The sequence below is a fragment of the Danio rerio genome, chromosome 4 (assembly GCF_052040795.2).
Source record: "Danio rerio strain M-AB ecotype USA chromosome 4, GRCz13ab, whole genome shotgun sequence".
NCBI classification, from domain to species: Eukaryota; Metazoa; Chordata; class Actinopteri; order Cypriniformes; family Danionidae; genus Danio; species Danio rerio.
In genome coordinates, this window is record NC_141024.2 from 70,101,725 (window position 1) to 70,128,832 (window position 27,108).

Below are 27,108 nucleotides of genomic sequence, written 5' to 3' on the forward strand. Positions count from 1 at the left end.
TTGTGCGGCGCAAATTGCACGAATGGCGCGGCCCGAATTGAGCGTTTTGCGAGTTTGAAATGCTTAACGTGTTTTGCGCGAATCACTTGAGTTCGAAAAATCTAAACTACAATACACATTCGCGCCACGTTAACCAATCAGAAGCTTGCTCTTGTGGGGGCGTGATTGTGATGTATCGCCTGTTGTGGGTGTCCCAGGGAAAATCCTACAGCCGACATCGACAACAAGTTCATCAAACTGGGCTGGGCTCAGTCAGAAGCACCGCAAAAAGCCTCCATCAGCCAGGTTCAGTTTCTGGAGAAGTTAATGAGCTCACAGAGCTGGATGCACCTCTGAAAGTATGTAGTGGACTCAGACACAACCCTAAACGTATCGACGCTGTTTTTCAGCCTTCATAAAGCACATAAACACTGTTATTTTCTTCATAAAATCCATGTTAGCCATTTAGCTATGAAGCAAAAGAGGCACCAGGCAGACAGAAGTCCTGCCCATCACGCAAAATCCGCGTCTGTTCTGAAGTGAATTTGATGCGCAAATGAGGCGGATTTGACGTGCAAATGAAGCGAGTAAACTCAAATGTTCACGCGGCTATTTACACGCGAATAGCAAGATTTATCCGCGCGTTCCACGTCTGGTGTGAACACAGCATAACTCACGTGAACGAGCACCAAATTGTCAACGATTTCTCAAAGCCTGTCGGTGAGTCAAAATCATGCAGTCTGAACTCGGCATTACTGGAAGTGACTCCTAACATGGACATTAAGACCTCGTCTATACATAAAGCTCATTCCGCATTGAGAGCACGCGTAAGCCTTCTCTCCGGTGTGAATTCTCAAGTGGCTACGGAGAGTCTGTTTATGCGGAAAACTCTGTCCACACTGAGTGCAAGAGTACGGCTTCTCTCCGGTGTGAACTCTCCGATGGATATTAAGAGTTTGTTTGTGCTTAAAGCTCTGTCCACAGTGGGAGCACGTGTACGGCTTTACTGCGTTGTGAATCCTGACGTGGCTATTAAGAGCCGTTTTTTTCGTAAAACTCAGTCCACATTCAGAGCACTTGTGAGGCTTCTGTCCGGTGTGAATTACCAGGTGGGTGTTAAGAGCATGTTTACGTGTGAAACCAGATCCGCATTGATGGCAGATGTAGGGCTTCTCTCCGGTGTGAGAAGTGAAGTGGACATTAAGAGCATTTTTATGTGTGAAACCTATCCCGCATTGGGAGCACATGTAAGGCTTTTCGCCGGTGTGAATGCGCGTGTGGATACGGAGAGATTGCTTAGTGGCAAAACTCGATCCGCATTGAGCACACGTGTGAGGCTTCTCTCCCGTGTGATTCCTCGTGTGGCTGTTAAAAGTTTGTTTGTGCGTAAAACTCAGTCCGCATTGGGCACACAGGTACGGCTTTTCGCCGGTGTGAATTCTCATGTGGATTTTAAGACATTGCTTCTTCCTAAAACTCAGTTCACATCGGGTGCACGAGTAGGGCTTCTCTCCGGTGTGAATTCTCATGTGCAGATTAAGATTTTTCCGGTATGAAAAGGTCAGTCCGCATTGGGCACACAGATAAGGCTTCACTCCGGAGTGAATGCTCATGTGGCCGTTGAGAGTTTGTTTACGCGTGAAACTCAATCCGCATTGAGAGCACCTGTAGGGCTTTTCTCCAGTGTGGACTCTCATGTGGACCCTCAGATTTTGTTTGTGGGTGAAACTTTTCCCGCATTGGTTGCATGTGAGAGAGCTCTGGATTACTTCTGTCTGTGAGTGAGTGGAATCTTCGTGTTCAGTTTTGAAATCTTGATCTTCCTTGATCGGATCCCTCAGTTGTTCCTGCTCCTTTTTTAGTTCAGTCAGATCTGGAGTTTAAAAAAAAAAAAAAAAGAGCAAGATGGTGTTTATATCGTAAACAAATACATAACCACAACCACATATGTACGGACTTAAAACCAACAACTAGGGGTGTCAAAATTAATTGTTTCCTCGGTTCACCGCGATGCAGACGCGGACAATTTGGTATCGGTTCAGTAATAATCATAACCGGTTAGTATGTACTGACGTCATTCACCTCATATGCGCTCTGTCGCGAGGGAGGCGATTTTTACAACACTCTAGGAGCCAACGCAGAAACTGTGCACAATTTCACTGCGCATGTGTGTTTTCTGTACAGTTTTTCCCTGACACTTACAACAGAAGCCCCTATTTCTCTGCGATTAAATCGCGGGAGTGGTCGGTAACTCTGGTGTAATTTTAACAGGAGTGGGCGGTCTCACAATATCGCTCCCGAGCAAGCAAGCGCGCATGCTTGTTTGTTTGGTGCTGTCTATGTTTGTGTACGTGTGTGAATGAAAGACAGTGGCTGCGTCCGAAACTGCCTACTACTCAGTAGGTACTGCATTTGAATGTAAACGTACTACTCGGCAGTTAGAAAAGTACGTTCTATACAGTATGAATGTGAAAAGTATGAATGGAATTCGGACGTACTACATCCGCCATGTTGTCATGGTCATGTGACCTACCTGCGTCAGTTGCGTCGCCTCACTTCCATTCATGATTTCTCTCGCGGGGCATCATGGGATAGCGCAGCATCCATGGGATGCGCACTTCAGAATCTCGCCGGAAGTAGTAAGTCATCCGGGTACTTCTCGCATACTGATTTTCGAATTCTATGAATTCGGACATGCTACTCGGCTCGCATACTGATTTAGCGTACTGTATAGTATGGAAGTATGCGGTTTCGGACGCAGCCAGTGTGATGCTGTGTGTCTGTGTCTGTGTGTGTTGATACAGACAGCTTGTTATAGCCTCCTCCCAAAATACAACACTGTGTATGAAAAGCATCGTCAATGCACCGAGATATTGTTTTGAACCGAATAGACGGCATGATAATCGTAACCGAACCGTCAGACCAGTGTAGGTTCACACCTCTACAAACAACATAATAAAAATACATGTTAAACAGCTGAGACGTGACTTTGAAATCCGTGTGTCTGTTTGCGCTCGATGAACAGTGGTGAAGAATGGAGAATCGATGACCTTTACAGCCAATCACAGGCATTTCTGTTGAACACAATGGCCAATCAGCGCTGTTTAATAATAATAATAATAATAATACTTCCTTACTAGCGCTTTTCTTGGCACTAAAAGTGCTTTACACAATGGGGGGGGGGGGGGGTCTCCTTATCCACCAGCAAAGTGCAGCATCCACCTGAATGACGCGATGGCAGCCATATTGCGCCAGACCGCACACCACACACTAGCTGATTGGTGGGAAGGAGACAGTGATGAAGCCAATTATGATATGGGGATGGTTAGGAGGCCATGATGGACGGAGGCCAGTGGGCAAATTTGGCCAGGATGCCGGGGTGAAACCCCTACTCTTTTTCGGAGGACATCCAGGGATTTTTAACGACCACAGAGAGTCGGAGCCTCGGTTTAACATCTCATTCGAAAGACAGCGCTCACTGAGCAGTATAGAGTCCCCGTCACTATACTGGGGCGTTAGGACCCACACAGACCGCAGGTTGGGCGCCCCCTGCTGGCCTTGCACCAGACACTACTACAATACACTTTCTTAGGTGCACCTTACTAGTACCAGGTTAGACCCCTTTTGCCTTCAGAACTGCCTCAATCCTTCATGGCGTAGATTTAACAAGGTACTGGAAATATTCCTCAGAGATTTTGCTACATATCGACATGATTGCATCACGCAGTTGCTGCAGATTTGTTGGCTGCACATCCACGATGCAAATCTCCCTTTCCACCACATCCCAAAGGTGCTCAATTGGATTGAGTTCTAGGGATTGTGAGGCCATTTGAGTACATTGAACTCATTAGCCACTTTCACAGTGATACAGGTAAATTTCTGGAAAATTTGCGGAACGACTTTACTGTTAATTTCAAAAAAAGCGCTGTTCACACGGGCACAGACGTTCCGGAATTTTTCTGGAAAAGACCATTCACACATCCGTTCCAAAATACTGCTTAATTTTGACATCATTAACCAGAAATGACCTCTGAACGGCTGTGCTTGTATTTGAAAACATAGAAGGGGTTAGGGGTTTTCTTTACGGAAAATTGTCGGTAATTTTCCGGAAAAGTTTGTATGCGTAAAAGGGGCTTGTGTGTGCCTTTGATGCACCCCTTAATACTTTTTACGTCCTTGTCGCAGCACCAGTGGCATATAGGCACCATAAATTTTATGTCATGCGTGTCATCAATGTCAATAGCCGCTCTTCTAAGAAGAGTTCGGTATGGTTACGGTTGTTTCTCCACCGTGCCAGGAATGGCGAGGCACGATTACATACTATTCTCGGCCCGGAAGAACTGTGCTATTGTTTTTATATCCATGTCCAAATATCGCGATACATCCCTGCTAAAAAATCCAGCTTAAACCAGCCTAGGCTGGTTGGCTGGTTTTAGCTGGTCGACCAGGCTGGTTTTAGAGGGGTTTTGGCCACTTCCAGGCTGGTTTCCAGCCATTTCCAGCCTGGTCTTAGCTCATCAGGCTGGAAAGTGACCAGCTAAATCCAGCTAAAACCAGCTTGACCAGCCTGGTTTAAGCTGGACATAGCTGGTTTTGGCTGGGCTCCCAGCCTGCAAGGCTAGTCAAGCTGGTTTTAGCTGGTCATCTCCCAGACTGACCAGCTAAGACCAGGCTGGAAATGGCTGGAAACCAGCCTGGAAGTGGCCAAAACCCCTCTAAAACCAGCCTGGTTGACCAGCTAAAGCCAGCCAACCAGCCTAGGCTGGTTTAAGCTGGATTTTTCAGCAGGGATATCTAATCGGGAACATTAAATCGTGATACACATTGTATCGTGAGCTGAGTGTATCGTTACACCCCTAGCCATCAGTAATTAAATAGAAAAACAATATACGTCTTAAGAACGAATAGACAAAAAAGGAAGAAAAGTCTCAATCCTACCACTACCAGTTTTGGTTTGGGTTTGTGTCATTTCAAATGCTCAGTCTCGTTAGGAGCTGATCATTTTTCTGTGTTCTTGGAAAAGCAGGCGAGTCAGCCGACCCAATATATGAGCAGGCAGAGCCCGATTCTCGCGATGACCACTGGTGCAATACCATTCTTTGTTATGAGCTGCAGTTTCAATGTAAACTTAGTAAAGGCGAGCTTCTTTGGCGATGATGTGTACAGTATTAGATTTCACATTTAGCGGACATTTGCGCTGAACACGCAGTGAATGCAACGCATCGAGATTCGAGCACCTTCCCCGAAAAACACACGATTAATCTCGGCTGAGACTCAGACTCAGCTTTATTATCCCGTTAGGGAAACTAAAATTGCAACAAGGTACCACACACAGGCGAAGTTCCATGTACACATTAAAAAATACTACTATACAACATCCATACATCAATATCTAGAAACATCCCCCTCCCCCCTGGACTCATTTAATGACCTAATGGCCACCATTATAAAAGAATTTCTGGTTCTATTTGTCCTGCAAATAGGAACCCTAAAACGACGTCCTGATGGCAACAGTTGAAATACAAAGTACAGTGGGTGATCCGGGGTGCATAGGATACCCTGAGCTCTCCTTAGTACATGATTTTGGTAGATTACCATTAGACCAGTCTGATTAAAACCAATGATCTTGCCTGCCACCTTCACCAGGCTGCTTAACCTGTTCTTGCTTGACACACTCAGATTGCCGTACCAAGCTACAATGCAAAAAGATAAAACAGATTCGATAAATTGTTTATAAAACAGCGTCATCATAGAGGTAGAAACCTGAAATGATGAAGTTTACTCAGAAAAAAACAGTCTTTGTTGGACTTTTTTATATACAGCCTGGGTGTTAGGTTGAAATGTCAACATATTATCAATAACAACCCCTAGATATTTATGCGTGTCAACAATTTCAATGTCCAAGCCTTTAATATTAGTTATGTTTGGGGTTGGAGAAGCCTTCCTGTAGTCTATCACCATATCTTTTGTCTTACTTGCATTCAACTGGAGAGAAAATCTATCACACCAGGAAGTAAACTCCTGCACAGCAGGACCATGCCCCAAATCCTGATCGTGGAGGAGACTTACAATAACAGAATCATCTGCATATTTAATGATATGACAATCCCTGTGAATACTACGACAGTCATTAGTATACATGATGAACAAAAGAGGTGAGAGGCAGCAGCCTTGAGGTGACCCAGTGGAACAAAACTGGAAGTCAGAAAGAGCACCGTTAACTCTGACACACTGTTGACGTCCAACTAAAAAATCAAGAATCCATCCACCTGGTGGATCGACATTCACCACATGATCGCTCTCATCTGCGCCATTATTTGTAACTTTAGGTGGGGTTTGCAAACCTGTAAACGTTTCACTCTTCGGCCGTTTGCATTTCCCGTGGTCGCAAAAGCTCCCTGTCATCTGACAGCGGAAAGCCTTGATCGATTGACAGCCAATATGAACTAATATAGCGGCAGGGAAGACTGATTCAGCACGTTTGAGAAAAAAATCAAAGCAGGACGCGCCACAGCCGTTATTTGCAGTCGCACAAATGCTCCCAAATATATAGGTCACAAGCCAGCCGGCCCGGGTGCCCAGTCAGCGCGCGCGAATGATATCGCTCAGGTCCTACTCTCAACATATAAATAAATCTGAGAAAAATTTAGAATAAAGGCCTGCACTTAACACAAACTGGAAATTTATTTTTTAAAAATTGGGCTCGAAAATGTAATACTTCGTTAAATGACGTTATTTTTGAATGCCCTTAATTTTGGCAAATTTTTTACTACCTCGCGGACACCCTGTTTATATAAATAAAAATAAATAAACCCCTGACGTTACGTTCAAGACAAAATTCGAATATAATATTATAGCTTTATTTACTCATTTTAATTAGGAAGAAACTAGTGTGTTTCACAAAATTAATGAATGTTTAGGCATTTTACTCCCCTACTCGGAGTATAAACAACACTCGTCAAATCCCTCCTTCGTTTGTGTAGAGCCGCAGATCTAACTGAGAATCAAATGTCTGAGTTGAGCTTCGGGAATAAAAAAAACCAACCTGTTTGTTCCTCGGGATCTTCTTGTTTCAGCGAGAACACTTCTGCAATCCTGATGTCTTCACGTCTGAACGTTTCTTCAATCCTCAGGTCTTCACTCTCCTCTTTAATAAACGCCATTTTCATTATAGCGTCACATGGAGGCAAAAGTCGCATCAGCAGTTTTTCTCTGTGTTTAGGCGAAGAATAATCAACAGAGAGATGAATGAATACAAACTAAACCTCTGGCAGTGTCTCAATTAGCTCTATAGTTCACTAGTCAGTGCACTAGATAGAGTTAATGGACTAAAACCGACTAGTTAATCTCAATAAGCTAAAAAAAAACAAGACTGCTGCAGAATTTTATGTCGGTAGATTTTTTTCAAGACCAACTAAAGAAACGTAACGGGAGGGGGGGGAAGCTATATATAATAACTAAAAAGCACACAATGAGTTTAAAAAAAAAAAAAAAAAAAAAAGAGTTAAAAAATACCAAAAAAATAATAATAATAATAATAATTAAATACATTTCATTAAACCAGAGGAGTGAAAAATTGACTTTTACCTTCTGGTCAGAATAATTGTATATCTATACATCTATGACATTGAGGTGAGGGACGCACATTCGCCTATAGCAGTTTTAACATGGAGTGACACGACATCTCTGACGTCCAGATGCCACTGAGTGTAGTGACACTTCCGGTGGCACGTCCGGTTTTCCACCGTCATGTGTCACTCGCTAGTGGCATGTGTAGTGACCTGTGTCACTCAGAGTGTCGCGCTGCATGTCACTGCAGTGACATCGACACCCGGCGAAGCTTATGACACTAATTAACACGAGCAAAACCATATTTAATCATTACGTGACTTTTAACCTAATTTATCGCGTCGCAAGTTAGTTTATTTGCTGAGCTACTCCACGATGTTTTAATTTAAACGCATTTATTTTATGTATTGGTAGTCATACTTCCGTACGTAATATAGTCATTTGACAGTACATGTTAAGGCTGATTTATACTTCTGCGTCAAACACCGGCATAGGCTACGGCGCTGACGCATAGCCATTCGCCGTGGCCATCGCCGTCACTGACGTGCACCTCTCAAAAATTGTAACTACACGTCGCAACAACGCGTAGCGCAAGCTCTGTGATTGGTCGGCTTGCTAGCGCTGACGAGTCTGGGCGGGACCGAAAGCCGCGCGAATGGCGCGAGTGATTGTTTACAAGTGTGGAGTCCCGTGAAGGAGCTCCGGATGGAAAGTTTTGTTTTGTGTTTACCTCATGGTTAAAGTTGTTGCACGTCCGCCTGTTCCTGCCTCAAAATGAGCGAGTTTGAGCCACTTGTACATCCCGGAAGTGTTCAGAATAGCAAAACAGAAGCGAAGAAACTCGACACAGAGGAACATTTACACCTTACTGCCTACTAGCGTTTCGGAAGTGTTAATGCAGACCAACGGAGACAGTGCGCAGAAGTATAAATGCACAGCTGCGCGCGTTGCCTGCGCCGTGAGTTGCGCCGGTCACTTGACGCAGAAGTATAAAACAGGCTTTAGTCAAATTTATTGTGGCATGCTTATGTATGGGAGGGGTTACACTTATCTGTTGTACTGTATATTATTGCATCCTGGCAGTTCCTTTGTTCCCTACAATATGGACTTCTCTATGTTTTTAATTCATTCATTTATTTTATTGTTTAACTTATTTTCATTTTAAGGTATTTTAAATAATATGCTTTAAAAAGTTATAATAAAATGCATGTTGAAAACTTATAACATATATGCATGTAAGATAACGGGTGTCATTTGCCTAATGATTTTTAAAAATTAAAGCAAAGAGACTTATAAGATTAATGTGCTTATACTGACACCTACTGGCACATGTCACAAGAAATCGCACGTATGACTTCAAAACAACATTGTACTGTTTTCACTGTTTCATTGACTGTGAAAAATGTTGCGCTTTGCTAGTCACCTATTTACCTCAGTCTCCACAAAGCCAAATAAGAAAAATATCCGTTCTCTGTTTCAGCGCAAGATCATCTCTTGTCCTACTGCTCTCTAGTAGTAGAGCTGACAAATAGGTAATACATTCATTCATTTTCTTTTCCGCTTTGTTAATCAGGGGGCGCCACAGTGGAATGAACCGCCAACTTATCCACCACATATTTTACGCTGCGGATGCGCCTCCAGCTTCAACACATCTGGGTATAATTAACTGGAAAAGAGTATGGTGGTTAATTCCTAATGTACAATAAAACTATTGGAATTATACCAAGTGAGTTGTGCTAATGTTGTTTTAAAGTTATATTTACATGCTATACAAGACCAAACATTTAAAATTAGCGCTTTGCAAGTTCTTACTGTTCTAAAATGAATGAACGTGTGAATATAAAGTCAACTTTACCTCAGTAAAAGTAGTGAGAGTTCCCATTTGATGATTATCGATATAAATAATCGATTATTTACCTCACTATTGTCATTTTTTTGGATTTATCAGTTCATGTTTAGCAGTTTAATGGTCACCTAAAATATCTTTAATTCAAATATGTCTGCAAAGCTGCCTTATTGTGATGTTAAATATTACAAATTCATTGCAAAACACACATTACAAGACGTATTTTCTGTGATGACTTATATACGTTTAATAAATTACACCTTAACGTAACCTCCCCACACAAAACCTCAATAATGATGGGGGAAATAAAACCCTGCAGCATTTCATTCAACGATACATATCTTAATACTAAAATAATAAAGACGGAGCGAGTTGCGTTGATTGAAACGCGTTAAGTGGATAAACACAAACCTTTTCTCAGGCGCAACACAAACAGATGCAGGGGAGCGGAGCAGTCCTGTGATGACGTCAGACAGTGAATACAAAAGAAAAGTCTTTTGTTTATTGTCAACAAAAATGAAGAATATATATATATATATATATATATATATATATATATATATATATATATATATATATATATATATATATAACTTTTTTATATTATATGCAAAATTCTTTATTCACAAACAAAAATTTCTTAAATCCTCTCCTTCGTTTGCCCATTTTTTAATTGAAATTGATTCCATGCTTAAAGCTATACGTCTTTCTATCAACAAGAAATTGTGCAAGTTAATAGAAACTTATGAAAATATTATGCTTCCAGTATGTTAGTAATTAAGGCTTTCTGTATTTTTTTATTTAATTTAATACTTCCCTTTTCCTCATTTTGTTCTTTTTTTAAATTTTCTTTCTATTACTCCTTTCTTTTTACTTATTATTAATAATTGTAAATTCTTGTATTCCATTCTTCTACAGATTACTTCCTGATTTATATTGTAAATTTCTTTTTTTCTAAATAAAAGTAAAAAAAAAAAGTCTTTTGTTTATTGCCGCGCGCCGTTACTGGAGTACGTACACAGTGCTGACTAAAGAAACATAAAATATCGAAATAATTCAATATATTAATGCTATTCAACAAATTCACATTTGAACACAGCAGTCATTCAGTGCAGACCTTTAGGGTTTTTTTTTTTCTTAACAATTTCCTTAGTGTTTTACAGCAATGTTTAATTTGCTTTTGTCCGTTAAGCTTGGTGAATTCAGCTAAATTATTACCAGACCACCCTGCTTTATAAACTAAAAAAATATTATAAAATTCAGTATGTCATGTTGAAATTGTTTTGTTATTACTGTAGTATGAAGCTGCTGATGTGGAAAATACCACTGGTCAATAGCAGGCGCTCGGATGTCAACCCATACAGACCAATCAGGCCGAAATGTGCCATATACTGCATTAATTCAATAAGTTAAATTGTTCTGTTATTCGCATAGTGGGTCTATGGCTTCAGTAAGTTAAACAAAAATCTCCAGAAACGTTTTAATATGTTTATTTATTATTTCTAAAATACAGCAAAGATTAATAAGCCCCACTCTGACATTCAGCTTGATGTATGCTGGAAATGGACAAAATAATCACACTTAATTTGTTAACTATTTATATAGCACATTTAAAACCCATTACAGCGGACCAATGGGCTGAGCAATATTCAAAAAAAAATTGCAAAAACTACAAAATATGGAAAAGTAGTAAAATACAACATTGTAAAACCAGATCCACAGGATTCCTTTCATTTTCTTGTCGGCTTAGTCCCTTTTATTAATCCGGGGTCGCCACAGCGGAATGAACCGCCAACTTATCCAGCAAGTTTTTAAGCAGCGGATGCCCTTCCAGCCGCAACGCATCTCTGGGAAACATCGACACACACATTCACACACACACACTCATACACTACGGACAATTTAGCCAACCCAATTCACCTGTACCGCATGTCTTTGGACTGTGGGGGATACCAGAGCACCCGGAGGAAACCCACGCGACCGCAGGGAGAACATGCAAACTCCACACAGAAACGCCAACTGAGCCGAGGCTAGAACCAGCAACCTTCTTGCCGTGAGGTGACAGCACTACCTACTGCGCTAGTGCTTCGCCCAGGTCCACAGGATACCTCCCTCAAATAAGTACATCATTTACCCTGCCTGGCCATAAATAAAAACATCTGTGCTTGAAGTCACACAATGTTTGTACATTAATAAAATCACTTTCCGTTTTATTAATGTAGTCACCGCCTTCAAGTACTTTGGAGCAAATGTAATGGTTTTACAGACTTGTTGTATAATGACAGAAAGCGTGAGAAGAATTTAAAAGCATTTGCCGTTGTTCAGAGCGTCTTCTGCAGGCTTGCCCAAACTCGGTCCTGGAGGACTGGTGTTCTGCGAAGTTTAGTTCCTACCCTAATTAGATACACCTGAAACCAGGCACGTGCATGCCCTTTTTAGTCTTGGATAGAAAGTGCCCTTCCAAAATGATCCAAAGTGCCCCCGCGACCCCCCCCTAAGTAGCGCGCGACAACACCGCTGATTAGAACGCGTGCGACAACAACATCCACCCTCATAATGAAACTATTTTATGGTATACTAGAAACTTTGAGGCATCACGGTGGTGCAGTGGGTAGCACAATCGCCTCACAGCAAGAAGGTCGCTGGTTCAAGCCCCCGCTTGGCTCTCCGTGTTGGCGTGGGTTTCCTCCGGGTGCTCCAGTTTCCCCCACAGTCCAAAGACGTGCAGTACAGGTGAATTTAAAAAATTAATTTTGGCCGTGGAGTACAAGTGTGAATGCAAGAGTGTTTCCCAGTGTTGGGTTGTTTCTGGAAGAGCATTCGCTGCGTAAAACATATGCTGGATAAGTTGGCGGTTCATTCCGCTGTGGTAACCTCTGATAAATAAAGGGACTAAGCCGAAAAAAAACGTATGAATGAATAGAAACTTCGAGACAGGTGTGTTGAAGGAAGTTGGAGCTAAACTATATAGGACACCGGCCCTCCAGGACCAAGTTTGGACACCCCTAGTCAACAGTCACTACTTAAAATGTTATGAAAATATGATTAGCGTGCGTTTGCTAGCCTACATAAATATGTTTTACGATCAAGGGTAGGGGTGTCAAACTCGTGGAAGGTAGCAGCTCCAACTCTCAACTTTGAAGGGTTTAGTTTCAACTCTGCTCCAACATATTAAGTATGTACTCACACTAGGCTATCGGAACCATGTCCGAGTACTGTTGACCCCCTTTTCCGAGTTCATTTGAAAAGTTTGAGTGCTCCGAGTCATGCCCAGTTGCGGTTTAGTTGGCCGGCCCTGGCCCCATTGAAAGAATTGGTCTGGAGCGCGGTTGGGTTGGGCTTTGGCGCTCTACACTTGTCACCCTGGCTGTTCCTCAATTCCAATAACGCAGAGAACGGACTTGCGTTCTTGTGGAGACCGGTCTTGCCAGGTGTCCTTAGGAAGAACGAACTCGGGAGACCGCGAGTACAGAGAATGCGTCCTGTGAGAATTGAGATGCTGCGTTCTTCCTGATGGTCACGCGGTTTTAAATGGTAAATTATTTAACCATTCCAGCCTTCAGACAACGAGTTGTTTTCCACCTTTTTAAAATATAAACTATGCAAAAAAACATTATCAATATACGTTGCACAATATGAATAAAACAGATTTTAATACGAATTTCAGCAAACAAACTTAAGATGTCCATGGTAATGTTTATATTCACCGTTTAATTTAGGGAAATAAATTAGTAATATCTCTGAACTTAAATATAAAATGCTGCACTTCCCACCCTCAGTCGCAATGACTTCTGAGACTTCTAGAGCGAGTTCGGTGCTCAAGTCTGCATCGGTGCGTTCTCGATATCAAGATAACATCCGGGAAGATTCACGCATCCTCTGTTCTTGCGGTCTTGAGTATTAGAACTGAACTTTGGCAGCTGATGATGACTTTACACGAAAACATGAGGACGCAAGACCGCTGACTAACGCATATTGAGAAACAGCTACAGACTACTCTACGCCTAGGTCGCCTCTATTGAGGTGCCGGCCCTGTTTGCACCAAACTTGGGTTTTAGGTAACACAAAGAAAAGGCAGCTCTTTGTTTCCACACTCAAGTTGCATGAAAGGACCCTGCACTCCTCAAAAGTCTCAAGTGAATGACAAAGTTACAAACTTTCTAAAGGCCTGTCCATACGAACATGAACATTTTGAGAACTGCATTTTTGTTTCTACGCAGTTTGGTCATTACCAAAATGCAGTATCAGGTGACAAACAAAAACTTTCTAAAAACTCCAGCCAGGGTGAAGTTTCAGAAACTCGAGTAACTGTGTGGTCATGTTGTGTTGCGAGATGTGTTTAACCTCATGCAAACGTTCTGATCGAGCTGAATTATTTGAACATGCACAGTAGACGCAACAAGCTTTTACCATCATTCATGCGGCACAAAGGCAATTTACCTCTGGTTCTGCGATTACATTGACCTTAAATGTAATTTTCCAATGCAAATGTTTAATTCTGCATTTGGTGTGAATGCAATATAAAGCCTGGTTTATACTTCTGCGTCAAGTGATCGCCGTGGCATACGGTGCATGCTACGCGCGTAGCTGTGCATTTGTACTTCTGCGCACTGTTTCGGTTGTTCTGCGATAACACTTCGCAAACACTAGTTGGCAGTGAAGGCTGATTAATACTTCTGCTTCAAACGCCGGCGTATGCTATGGCGCTAACGCATAGCCCTTCGCTGTGGCCGTCGGTGTCGCTGACTTGCACCTCTCAAAAATTGTGACTATACGTCCAACAACGCGAAGCGCAAGCTCTGTGATTGTTCCGCTTGGTAGCGCTGACGAGTCTGGGCGGGACCGAGAGCCGCGCAAATGGCGCGAGCTGGACGCAAGCCCAATGGAGCGATTGTTTACAAGTGTGGAGTCCCGTGAAGGAGCTCCGGATGGAAAGTTTTGTTTCGTGTTTACCTCATAGTTAAAGTTGTTGCACGTCCGCCGGTTCCTGCCTCAAAATGAGCGAGTTTGAGCCACTTGTACATCCAGGAAGTGTTCAGGAAAAGCAAAACAGCAGCGAAGAAACTCGACACAAAGGAACATATACACCTCACTGCCAACTAGCGTTTCAGAAGTGTTAATTCAGACCAACAGAGACAGCGCGCAGAAGTATAAATGCACAGCTACGCACGTTGCATGCTTCGTGGGTCACGCCGGTCACTTGACGCAGAAGTATAAACCAGGCTTAAGGTGTTTATGTTCCTCTGTGTCGAGTTTCTTCGCTGGTGTTTTGTTTTTTTCTGAATGCTTCCTGAAAGTACAAGTGGCTCAAATTTGCTCATTTTGAGGCACGAACTGGCGGATTTGCAACAGCTTCAACCATGAGGTAAACGCAAAACAAAACTTTCTATGCGGAGCTCCTTCACGGGACTCCACACTTGTAAACCATCGCTCCATCGGGCTTGTGCGGCTATCGGTCCCACCCAGACTCATTAGCGCTACCAAGCTGACCAATCACGAGCTTGCGCTACGCGTCGTTGTGATGTGTAGTTACATTTTTTGAGAGGTGCGTGTCAACGATGCTGACGGCCACGGCGTAGGGCTATGCGTCAACGCGTAGGCTGCACCGTACCATCAGCAAGTTAAAATCAGTGGCTTTTATCACTGCTTGTTGATTCGGCATGTTTTCACGTGGACTCTTTTTTTTTTTGTGAGTTTTTCCTTGTAATGTTCATCTCAAGTGTGAATTTTCATGTGTTTTGCAAGCTGAGCATTTTGAGTAAAACTCTTTCCACACTGTTGGCAAGTATAAGGCTTCTCTCCAGTGTGAATTCTCATGTGGTTTTTAAGGTAACCACTTCGACGGAAATGTTTTCCACACTGTTGGCAGGTGTAAGGGGTCTCCCCAGTGTGGGATCTCATGTGCTCTTTATGGTTTCCAGGATGATGGAAACGTTTTCCACAGTGAGAGCATTTGTACGGCTTTTCCCCTGTGTGAATTCTGACGTGGACATTGAAAGCATGTCTTTGAGCGAAACTCACTCCACAATGAGGGCAGGTGTAGGGCTTCTCTCCAGTGTGAGTTCGCATGTGGTTATGATGGATTGTAAGACTATGAAAACCCTTTCCACAATGGGAGCATATGAAAGGCTTCTCTCCAGTGTGAGTTCTCACGTGATTATTAAGGGTTTGTTTGTGTGTAAAACTCGATCCGCATTCAGAGCATGTGTAAGGCCTCTCTCCGGTGTGAGTTCTCATGTGGATGTTGAGGGTTTGTTTGTGTCCGAAACTCAATCCACACTGACTACAAGCGTAAGGCTTCTCTCCAGTGTGAATTCTCAGGTGGCTTTCGAGGTATCCTTTCTTAATGAAACATTTTCCACAGTGCTTGCATGTAAAATCCATCTTCCCGTTGTGAATTTTCATGTGGACGTTAAGGTTTCCTCGATGACTGAACGTTTTGCCACATTGAGGGCACGCAAAATCAATTGGTGTTGTCGTTTTGGCACTTTTTCGTGAAGAAACCTTTTCGGTCTCTGAGCAAATCAAGTCTTTCTTTCTAGTTACAATACGATGCTGCTTTGCACACTGATCCTTCTCCTTCGTTTCACAAAGTTCTTGCCTCTCCTTATTCAGGACAGTCGGACCTAAGAAAAAAAGAGACAAGTTGCAAGTTAAAACCAGGTTAATGTCAAAAAGCAACAGACAAAAACAATTGGACACCCAAAGAATCAAAGCCAAAAATTTCCAAAATGCCCACAATGTTTCGGAAACTGCTGTAATCTTAGTACTTATTCTTAATAAGGGTCAAACCTTTGCTTTATTTCGCACACATTACAAAATCATCATAAGTTACGCATAGACCATAGGTTCCCAGAATTGGGAAAAGTCCAGATTTTCCAATCTGCAGCATGTTTAAAATCAAGCTAAATCTTTACCAGATGTGCCAAAACCACCCTCAGCACATTGTGCCATTGATCCCAAGACCACAGAGTCAGGCAAAAATGTTAAGCAACTAAATTCCACGGATCAGAACATGATAAAAATGTATCCGGTCCTTGGTGGGTCTTAAAATCTGTAAAATAAGACCTCAGATGATCAAAAATAAATATTGCCCCAAGTCATTTTTCACAAAAAAAAATTTGACACCAAAATGGAAAATCTATTGGTGACAAACTTGGGACACTCTTTTACACCAAACACGAGTGAAGCATTAAGTGTACAAAGACTCGATAAGACTTCCTGCGGCAAGATTCATGTGAATGAAATAAGCGGCGCATTAACTGATCACGGGCTTGATCTAGTAGCGGCCATCATCCAGGCGTAGCTTGAGGAGGAGTTGGTGAAACTGATGGCCCCTGACAAGGCCTCGAGATCACATCGACAAAACATTTTTCCGGATTTCTGCGGCGCGGGAATAGATTTCCGAATAAATCGCGGGTGCGGTCGGTAACAGGTTTAATTTGGGACGGGAGCGAGCTGTCTAGCAATATCGCGGATATTGCTATGCGAATGAGAGAGAGAGAGAGAGAACTTTGCCTGTGTGTGTGCTTGGTGCTTGTGCGAATGAGAGAGAGAGAGAAAGAGAGAGAGAGAGAGATTTCCCAGATAGCAAAATACACTCGGGCCAGTTCCGACTAGATTCTCGCCTGCCGGAGACTTACCATTCGGCCCGGCTATGCTTGTGGACTCACTGCCCGATTCCGGCCCGAATCAATCAGGCCAGATGCAGCGGCCGTAAGCGAGCCGACGCTGCCGCATCTGCGCCGGAATCAGCCCGAGAGTAATGTGCGCTGCGGCCCGGAGCTGGCGCGACGCAGTATTTATATACCTTTATATAAAACCTTTTGGTATTACATTGGTACTTAATACATGGTATTACAAGGCCTTTGAGTTGATATAACAGCAAACACCTGTGTGTCTGCTTGGTGCTTGTGTGTGTGTTAGCGCGCGCGAGAGAGAAAGAGAGAGAGAGCTTAGTCTGTGTGTGTGTGTGTGTGTGTGTGCTTGGTGCTGTGTGTGTGTGTTTATACAGACAGCTTGGCTGTCTGGACTGTATAGCTGGGTGATTTTCGGTTTTGTTCTCCCCCGCTCTTTAGCGGGATCGGTCGCGGCGGGCAGAAAACGGGGCAGGTCGGGCAGCGGGACAACAAATTGTTAATATAAGCGGGAGCGGTCGGGTTCGGGCTAAAACCTGGCGGGTGCAGGCGGGAGCGGGATTCAAAATTTAGTCCCGCGCAGATCTCTAATCCCATGCCTACGATGAGCTGAAAATCAGCAATTGTTAGCACCAGTCTAGACAAGAGACTGTGAAGAGATTAGTACAATTATTTGTTCAAGATAACCATGGAAAGGATAAGACGTACCCTAAAGCCAAATCCCCAAAAAATACAAATTTGTGCACCTGACTGGTTTGTGCAGCGGTATTCTGCGAATTTCCATACCCCTAGGTTTCTAGTGTGGACCTGGAAAATCTTTTGTTTCAAGGGCTATCTAGCCCTTCCCTTTAGCCCTATGCCTTCAAGCTAAAGAGAATTAGGACACCCCTACACCTTCCCGGGGTAAATAAGGGGTAGGAGAGCAAGGAAAAGGGATAAGTGGTAGAATTGGGATTAGGCCTTAACATGTTTTAGGGTCTCCAAAGATACCTTGGATATTTGTTATTACTCCTGGGGTTTTCTCATGTGTAAATAGAGTTAGGGCCATGTATTAATTATTCATCTGAAGAATGGTACTCATTGTCAGTATAGTGTCCCCATCACTGTATTGAGGTGCAAGGACCCACACAGACCACAGGGTGAGCATCACCTTCCGACTTCGCTAGTAACTTCCAGCAGTTCCCATGTGGTCTCCCATTGAGTTACTGACCACTCCCAACCTTGGCTATCTTTAGCAGGCAACCCAAGCAGGTTTGTATAAGGCTTGATGTTTGACTTGTGTTCTTTTCAAATATATTTACATATGTCTTTTTAGTTACAGATGAGATCTGAAAATTAAATCATGATGTTAAAAGGCTTCGTGTTTATGCAAATAACTATATTACTTACATGGCTCTCTTGATTCTGATTGTTTATCTTGATTCTGAATGATCACAACATTCCAGAACATGCTATTCTTTGACAGCAAGTGGTAAACTAATAACACAGGATCATCCGGGTAATGCAAATCATCTTGACAGTGATTTTATTCATTCAGTATTTGGACCTCATTGGGTCCAAACACAAACAGGCCGAATGTAATGGTTTTACACACATTGGAAAATCTGGTAATTTGAAAGCATTTGCAGTTGTTCCAATCCCCAAACTAAGTGTACGAAGTGCAATATTTGCTGTCAAGCAACCTTGTGTGCATTTCTTTACCAATAGAAGTTGCATGGAAAACATTGAACGCTGTGCGGGAGGAATTTACAAGCCAAGCAGCTCAAGAGTTCACAATTCTTTATAAACATGTCAAAACAGTTTGAGAAATGTCGGTTTGAATTTGTGACGTGTGTGCAGTTGAACAAATAGACCTGTCAATCAGGCTGTGTCTGAAATCGCATACTTCCATCCTAAATAGTACGCTAAAAACAGTAGGCGAGCCAAGTAGTCTGTCAGAATTCATAGAATTCGTAAAACAGTTTGTGAGAAGTACCCGGATGACCTATTTCCGGCGAGATTCCGAAGTGCGCATCCCATGCAAAACACGCTATCCCATGATGTCCTGTGAGAGAATTCATATATAGGAGCGATCTTACGCAAAGTAGGTCATGTGACCATGACAAAATGGAGGATGTAAGTACAATTCATACTGTATAGAACACACTTTTCTAACAGTGGAGTAGTAAATTTGAATTCAAACTCAGTCCTTGAGGGCCGGGCCGGTCTCCTACTGAGTTTAGCTCCAACTCGCTTCAACATACCCACCAGGAACTTTCTAGTATACCTAGTAAGAGCTTGATTAGCTGGTTCAGATGTGTTTGATTGGGGTTGGAGCTAAACTCTCCAGGACACCGGCCATCCAGGACCGAGTTTGGACAACCCTTGTTTACACCTTATCACTCAAGACCCAGACTTCAGGTGTCAAACTCAGTTCCTGGAGGGCCGCATTTCTGCACAGTTTAGTTCCAATGCTAATGAAGCACACCTGATCAAACTAATTGAGTCCTTCAGCCTTGTTAGAAACCTACAGGAAGGTATGTTGAAGTTGGGTTGGAATGAAACTGCAAGGCTGTGGCCCTCTAGAAAGCGTTTTAAAACCCTTTATCACCCTTGATCAGCTAAGATGTAGCAAACATTCACAAACACAGGGTGACCAGGCATTTACCAGTGTTAAAACAGAACTTGAATGTAGGGTTGTCAAGAGTATAAACTTAGGCACCAAGAATTATGTTGTGATAGAGATTTGCCACTTTAATCAGCTGATCTGTGTATGAATGATCTACTAATTCATGGGTCAAACTCAATTCCTGGAGGGCTACAGCTCTGCAGTTTTGCTTCAACCATAAATAAATACAACTAACTAATCAAGGTGTTCAGGACTACTAGTGTCTTAAAGTCTTAAACACCTTGTTTAGATGGATCAGCTGTGTTTGATTAGAGTTGGAGCAAAACTGTCCAGAGTTGCGGCCCACCAGCAATTAAGTTTGAGACCCACGTGCTAATGGATCAACTGAATGACGTGGCTTTGAAAATGCTCCAGTGTCCTTGTATCTGTTTGCGCTTAGTGAACAGCAGTGGCAAATGGATGACCTTCACAGCCAATAACAGTCATATCTCTTGAGCACAATGACCAATCAGCGGTGTTCAAGAATGTGCTTAACAGCGCCCAACTGTTGGCGGGAAATAGACATTTTTATAATTGGTACAGACTGGTACCAAAGTCGATACAACCCTACCTAAATTTGTAGCAAACATTCATATCTTGTACCAATATTAAGCTCCTACGAAAAAGAGACAGCAAGTGAGTGAAAGGGAGAGTGGCTTTGAAAGCAATGTTTTCCTGTGTTTATGATTTTGTCGCAGAATTTCATGCTAGTGTTCATGAGATCATATTCATCAAGTCAAATGATGTCATAAATCACTGCGTCCAAACATTTTAACATGCATGGACATGCAATCGTCTAACTTCAGAATTCACAACGTGTTTGTGTAGTTGTTTTTGAAGAATCTTTCACTTTTTTAGATTGCAAATGCTGTCCACGGTCATTCATTTATTTTCATCCACTTTTCCAGGGCCGGGTCACGGGGGCAGCAGTCTCAGGAGAGAACCCCAGACTTTCCTCTACCCAGGCACTTCCTCCAGCTCCTCCGGGGGGATCCTAAGGCGTTCCCAGGCCAACCGAGAGACATAGACCCTCTAGTGCAGTGGTCACCAAACTTGTTCCTGGAGGGCCGCTGTCCTGGAGATTTTAGCTCCAACCCTAATCAAACACACCTGAACAAGCTAATCAAGGTCTTACTTGGTAAACTTGAAACATCCAGGCAGGTGTGTTGAGGCAAGTTGGAGCTAAATCCTGCAAGGACACCGGCCCTCCAGGACCGTGATTGGTGACCCCTGGTCTAGTGTGTCCTGGGACTTTCCCAAGGCCTCCTCCTGGTGGGACATCCCTAGGTAGGTGCCCAGGAGGCATCCGAAACAGATGCCCAAGCCACCTCAGCTCACTTCTATTGATGTGGAGGAGCAGCCAGTCTACTCCGAGCTCCTCTTGGGTGACCTAGATCTATAAGGGTGCACCTTGCAAAGGAAATTCATTTCGGCCACTATATACTATATACAAGATCTTGTCATTTTGGTCATGACACAAAGCTCATGTCCATAGGTGAGAGTAGGAATGTAGATTGACAGGTAAATCGAGAGGTTTGCCTTTAAATTCTTGTTGACATGTAAAATACTTTCCACACTGAAAATGACTGAAAAGATTCTCTCCACTCCTCAAATCTCATGCGAGTTTCTCCTTTTAATGAGTCCTTTATCTCGAGTGCAAATTGAAGTGTTTCGTAAGGTGCGCATTTCGATTGAAACTCTTTCCACACAGTTGGCAGGTATAGGGCCTCTCTCCAGTGTGAATTCTCATGTGGACTGTAAGGTGACCACTTGAACGGAAATGTTTTCCACACTGTTGGCAGGTATAAGGCTTCTCTCCGGTGTGAGACCTCATGTGTTCTTTAAGGTAACCACTTGAACGGAAATGTTTTCCACACTGTCGGCAGGCGTAAGGCTTCTCTTCGTTGTGAGATTTCATGTGTTCTTTATGGTTTACAGGAAGACGGAAACCTTTTCCACAATGATAGCACTTGTAGGGCTTTTCTCCAGTGTGATTTTCCAGATGTTTATTAAGAGTTTGTTTGTGTGTAAAACTCAATCCGCATTCAGAGCATGTGTAAGGCTTCTCTCCGGTGTGAATTCTCATGTGGATATTAAGAGTCGTCTTAACGGCAAAACTCAATCCACACTGGCTGCAAGTGTAAGGCTTCTCTCCAGTGTGAATTCTCAGGTGGTTTTGGAGGGATCCTTTTTTAATGAAACGCTTTCCACAGTGTTTGCATGTAAAATCCATCTTTCCGGTGTGAATTTTCAAGTGGACGTTAAGATTTCCTTTGTTACTAAAACTCTTTCCACACTGATAACAAGCAAAAGTTTTTTGTTTGTCGTTTTGGACACTTTCTCGTGAGGAAGCTTTTTCTGTCTGTGAGCAAATCAAATATTTTCCAGTAATAAGATTATGATCCTTCTCCTCCGTTTCACTCAGTTCTTGCCTCTCCTTTTTCAGCACAATGAGGTCTAAGATAAAAACAGACAAGTTGCAAGTTAACCACTGCTTATTGTCACAAGGCAAACAAATAGAAATCAATATATCCATCTTTCCCATTAAATTAACCAGATCAAATCTGAGAAAAGGACAAAATGTAAATATTCCCAAGAGTGGCAGTTATCTGCAACCTGTATTAAATTACCCTAAAGCTTTACCAAATGTGGTAAAACAACTTACGTCTTAATGTGTCATTAAAGCAAAGACATATATAACTCTTTGCTAAATTACCAGCTAGTATATGCCCAAGTTGTCTATGCATTTTGTTTATTTTTATAAAAGGTAAGAGTGGTGTGGCTCAGTGGTTAGCACTGTTGCCTCACAACAAGAAGGTTGTCATTTCAAGTCCCGGCTGGTCCAGCAGACAAAAGAACTTGTGATGGACCCCCTTCCAAAGCCAGCTCTAATATGGAGAGAGTTAGCAGTACTATATTTCTCTATTCCACCCTCGATACCACAGCTGTGGCGATTTCCTTGAGCAGATTAGTGTTTTCCCGGAGAGACAGAGATGATTTGCGGGAGTATGGGTGCCTCAAGAAAAAGGGGGGTGATGGTGCGCGACGTATCTAAATGAGAGCATGTGCGTGAAAACCCCGCCGGTCCTACGCTTCCCAACCCGCTCCGAGTTGGTATCGAACTGGCAACCTTCCACATGGGAGTCAGTTGCTCTAACAAGGAGGCTAAAGACCATGGCCTCTAGCGTTTGTCGCTAGTAAGGGTGTCACGATCCTCCAAATCCTTGATTCGATTACATTTTTGATTCTAAAGGCACGATTCGATTAGATTTTCGATTATGAATAATTAATTAATGACCAATTAATTATGTGTAGCCTACCGTTTAAACTACCTGACCTGGATGGTCTTTGTTTTACCCATAAACAAATCATACAGTAAATGAATAAAGGCAAGATACACACATAATAACCACCTGTCAATCACTTTTTCTGCGGGACTCGTGAATAGGCAGTGATCTGTGTCGTTATAATGGCGTCGGTAAAAAAGACGCACAACCAACAGGAACCAGCCAACAGTATCTGAGGTGTTCGCTAAAATGACTAAGTGCAAGTGAGTGAAAGATTGAAGCAGTCCTCTGACTGCCTGGACCTGCTGTCTCGAGCGCATGGCTGTGTGTGCGTCTGTGTCTGTGTGGTCACGTGATGTGCGTTTTCAGAGGTAGAGTTGAAGGAGGCTGTTCAGAAATGCTGCTGTGGATGTCAAATCGTTGTCGTTCTAAAATGCCATTTAAAAACAAAGACAGTGTAAACAGGGCCTGAGTGTGTACTTTTGCGAGCGGATTATTAATCGAAATCATGACACCCCTACCCTCAATACCACAGCTGTGGCGATTTCCTTGAGCAGATTAGTCATTTCCCGGAGAGACAGAGATGATTTGCGGGAGTGTGGGTGCCTCAAGAAAAAGGGGGGTGATGGTGCGCGACGTATCTAAATGGGAGCATGTGCGTGTAACCCCGCCGGTCCTGCGCTTCCCAACCCGATCCGAGTTGGTATCGAACCAGCAACCTTCCACATGGGAGTCAGTTGCTCTAACAAGGAGGCTAAAGACCATGGCCTCTAGTGTTTGTCGCTAGTAAGGGTGTCACGATCCTCCAAATCCTTGATTCGATTACATTTTCGATTCTAAAGGCACGATTCGATTTGATTTTTGATTATGAATAATTAATTAATGACCAATTAATTATTTGTAGCCTACCGTTTAAACTACCTGACCTGCATGGTCTTTGTTTTACCCATAAACAAATCATACAGTAAATGAATAAAGGCAAGATACACACAATATTACCACCTGTCAATCACTTTTTTCTGCGGGACTCGTGAATAGGCAGTGATCAGTGTCGTTATAATGGCGTCGGTAAAAAAGACGCACAACCAACAGGAACCAGCCAACAGTATCTGAGGTGTTCGCTAAAATGACAAAGTACAAGTGAGTGAAAGATTGAAGCAGTCCTCTTGACTGCCTGGACCTGCTGTCTTGAGCGAATGGCTGTGTGTGCGTCTGTGTCTGTGTGGTCACGTGATGTGCATTTTCAGAGGTAGTGAGGAAGGAGGGCTGCTCAGAAATGCTACACGCCACTGTGGATGTCAAATCGTTGTCGTTCTAAAATGCCATTTGAAAACAAAGACAGTGTAAACAGGGCCTGAGTGTGTACTTTTCGCGAGCGGATTTGCAACGGGGGTGGGCGGAGGATCGCGATGCCGGTGTTGTCTATCGGACGAACCGTACGTAATACGTACATAGCAGAGCTTGCAAAACTGTGTTTTTTGTCGACAACACGAATGTTGTCAACATAACTCACTGGAAATCCAAAATGCTTCCACACCGGCGACTTCATTGAAAGAGGAGAGGGTTTAAGTTCTGTCGACGGGTCTCCTGCTTCTGCAGTTTAACAAGCACTTCAACAAGCCTGTTTTTTCCCGCTTGGCAAGCCAAGCTGACGTGACATGGGGGAGTGGCAGCATCGACGATTCTATTTTTTGATTCGATAATCGAAATTGAGCATAAATTTTTAATCAAAATCATGACACCCCTAGTCGCTAGAGCACCTCAGAGGTCAGAGGAGTGAGGTTTACCTGCACAGCACTTACTAGCTGGCCTCCATTACATGCGCCAGTACCTGAAGAGCGGTGGGGGTGAGTTGCGCGCAACGTACCTGATCAGCTGGGAGGGATCGAGTGGAGTGGGGTGTGTGACGTATTTAAAGACCGGCCGGGAGACACGCGATTTCTGGGAAATTATCATTTATTTGCAGGCATCCGAGAGTCTCTATGCATTTGTAAAAGACTTCCGGAACTTCCGGGAGACTTGGGATGTCTGCTTGAGTAAGGCACAGATCCCTAAACTACTCCCCAGGAGTCTCAGTAATCTAATCAGGACATTAAAAAGGATTTGGGATGGACAACAATGATCCATTTCCGCTAATCTTTAAGGTTTAGGATGCTTCTTTCCTGTTTCTATTGTCAAAGGTACCAAAAAGTGAACCGTGTGCTGAAGAACTGAATCTCTATCTGGTACGGGTAGTACCTTGCAGACCGCAAGATTCTACAACAGAACACAGGACAGGAGAACACCTGGACATTTTCCTCATGCTGGGCCTCCAGCAAAGCCACTAGTATTGGAACGGACCCCACCGTACCCACCAACAGTCTCTTGCAGCTCTTGACATCAGGAATATCTCAGAACATAAGAGCCCGCTCTGCCAGACAGCACAACAGCTTCTTCCCTAGCCCTCAACTCTGATTAAAAATTACTACTTCTGCAAAGAAAAAAAAAAAACTACTGCGCTTCAATATATAATATAAGCCAGTGTTCCTCAACTGCTGGAAATTTAGAGTGATCTTTCAATGCATTAATAGACTTTGAAATAGGTGGATGAAAGCTGTGAATGCTTCTTTTGGACATATGTGCTTGAGAATAACACGTCCTCCTAAAAGCCATTTTGGTATTTGGCAGAAAAAAATGGGTCACTGCTTAATGACCAGAGTGCTAGCCACTGGAATTGCTGTTTGTGCATTATTCCCAAGGTTAGACAGAATAGTTTACCACAACTGTGCCCAAACTAGGTCCTGGAGGGCCAGTGTCCTGCTGAGTTTAGCTCCAACTTGCTTTAACACACCTGCTCGGAAGTTTCTAGTATATCTCCAGGACACCGGCCCTCCAATACCGGGTTTGGACACCCCTGGTCTACCACTTATGCGAAGCAAGGTCATGGGGGCAGCAGTCTCAGGAGAAAACCCCAGACTTCTCTCTCCCCAGATACTTCCTCCTAGGTAAACACTGCACATCCACTGATATGAACAGGAAAGGTGCTGTCACTGCATGGGGAAGGCACAGAGAGTGAACATGCAAGGCATGGAGTGCTCAGAAAGTGATTTCAAAAGTAAAAACTTTGTATGTCTTAAGGATCGTATTAAGGATCAAAATTAAGGATCAGTGGGGCATTGAAATATCACATCTTTTGAGGACGCAAGTTTGGTATTTTTTAAAGGGCACCTATAGTGAAAAATCCACTTTTCAAGCTATTTGGACTAACATATGTGTATATATAGTCTATAGACCATCATATTGGGGTGATACAAACACACCCAGTCCTTTTTTTTTTCAATTTAACAACATAAAAACGGTGGACCAATTAGAGCGTTTTCAGACCGACCGAATTGATTGACAGCTGCGCACATTATCATGTTCCGGTAGTCACGTGTATATGTCAACAAGACCAGGCAGACATACGCAAAGCAACCGGGAATAAAAGGTCTGTTCTGTTCGCTAGGATCAGCAATCATCATCAAATGTGATTAAGAGTAAGTTTCACATGTTTAAAGTGTTTAATTAAAGTGTGTAATTAATTACAGCGTTTTACTTCAGCTTTACATCATCAGCACAGCCGTGTGTCAGAACAATTATAAAGGAAGACGCTTCAATCCCGGTTTGTGGAAGTTAAATCAGGTTCATTTTGTACATTAGCATAACAGATATCCACACAGCACTGGAGGTTAGCCTGTATCCTGACACATTTGAGTGCAAAAACAGTGCTAAGCTAAGCGCGCTGTCTGTCTGCCTGCCTGTGTGTGTGTGCGTGAACTTTGTAACGATATTGTGTGTGACTCATCAATGCAACTTCACAATACTGATTAGTAAAGATTAGTTCTTCCTGTAGTATTTCTCACAAACGCTACGTGAGACCTTCTTCCTTTAAGTCTGTCTGTTGTTTGACGCAGCCGAGGGAGGAGATTAAAGCACGCGGGAAGGCACGTAGAAACAGTAGGCGGGAAAGACTCGTCTTAAAGGCGCAGTACGACAAAACCACCCCCTGCTGGAAATCAGTATAAAACAGCATCTTGTAAAAGGTATAATGAAAAATCTGATGGGTGTTTTGAGCTGAAACTTTATAAACACATTCTAGAGACGCAAAAGACTTATATTAAATCT

At 43.0% G+C, this 27,108-nt stretch overlaps 4 protein-coding genes across 5 annotated transcripts in view; 2 read left to right on the forward strand and 2 right to left on the reverse strand.

Moving 5' to 3' along the window:
• Positions 1–22,088, forward strand: part of LOC101883187 (protein NLRC3-like) — a 64,410-nt gene extending 42,322 nt beyond the window's left edge. The window contains exon 14 of one of the 2 annotated variants that reach the window (XM_087245696.1): positions 20,587–22,088. In XM_087245696.1, coding sequence (XP_087101822.1) covers positions 20,587–20,705 — 119 coding nt within the window. In that variant the 3' untranslated portion in view covers positions 20,706–22,088. Of the gene's footprint in view, positions 1–9,121; positions 9,269–20,586 lie in introns of those variants that run through there. The other variant, XM_088649640.1, reaches the window with a different exon arrangement.
• zgc:152938 overlaps positions 1–27,108 on the forward strand; it is a 422,541-nt gene that overhangs the window by 213,446 nt on the left and 181,987 nt on the right. The window lies entirely within an intron of this gene.
• On the reverse strand, positions 510–9,880 carry wu:fc30c06. Its single transcript, NM_001327916.1, has 3 exons — positions 9,806–9,880; positions 7,025–7,191; positions 510–1,852 (listed from the first exon to the last, which is right to left on the reverse strand). The coding sequence occupies exons 2-3, from the start codon at positions 7,176–7,178 to the stop codon at positions 732–734; spliced, it is 1,275 nt and encodes a 424-aa protein (NP_001314845.1). The 5' UTR covers positions 7,179–7,191; positions 9,806–9,880; the 3' UTR covers positions 510–731.
• The window catches only part of si:cabz01021426.2, a 92,801-nt gene continuing 76,561 nt past the window's right edge, over positions 10,869–27,108 (reverse strand). Inside the window, exons 7-8 of the mRNA XM_088650205.1 lie at positions 21,328–21,848; positions 10,869–15,872 (exon numbers count right to left, since the gene is read on the reverse strand). Of these exons, the coding sequence (XP_088506331.1) occupies positions 15,110–15,872; positions 21,328–21,848 (1,284 nt within the window). The 3' untranslated portion in view covers positions 10,869–15,109. The remainder of the gene's footprint in view (positions 15,873–21,327; positions 21,849–27,108) is intronic.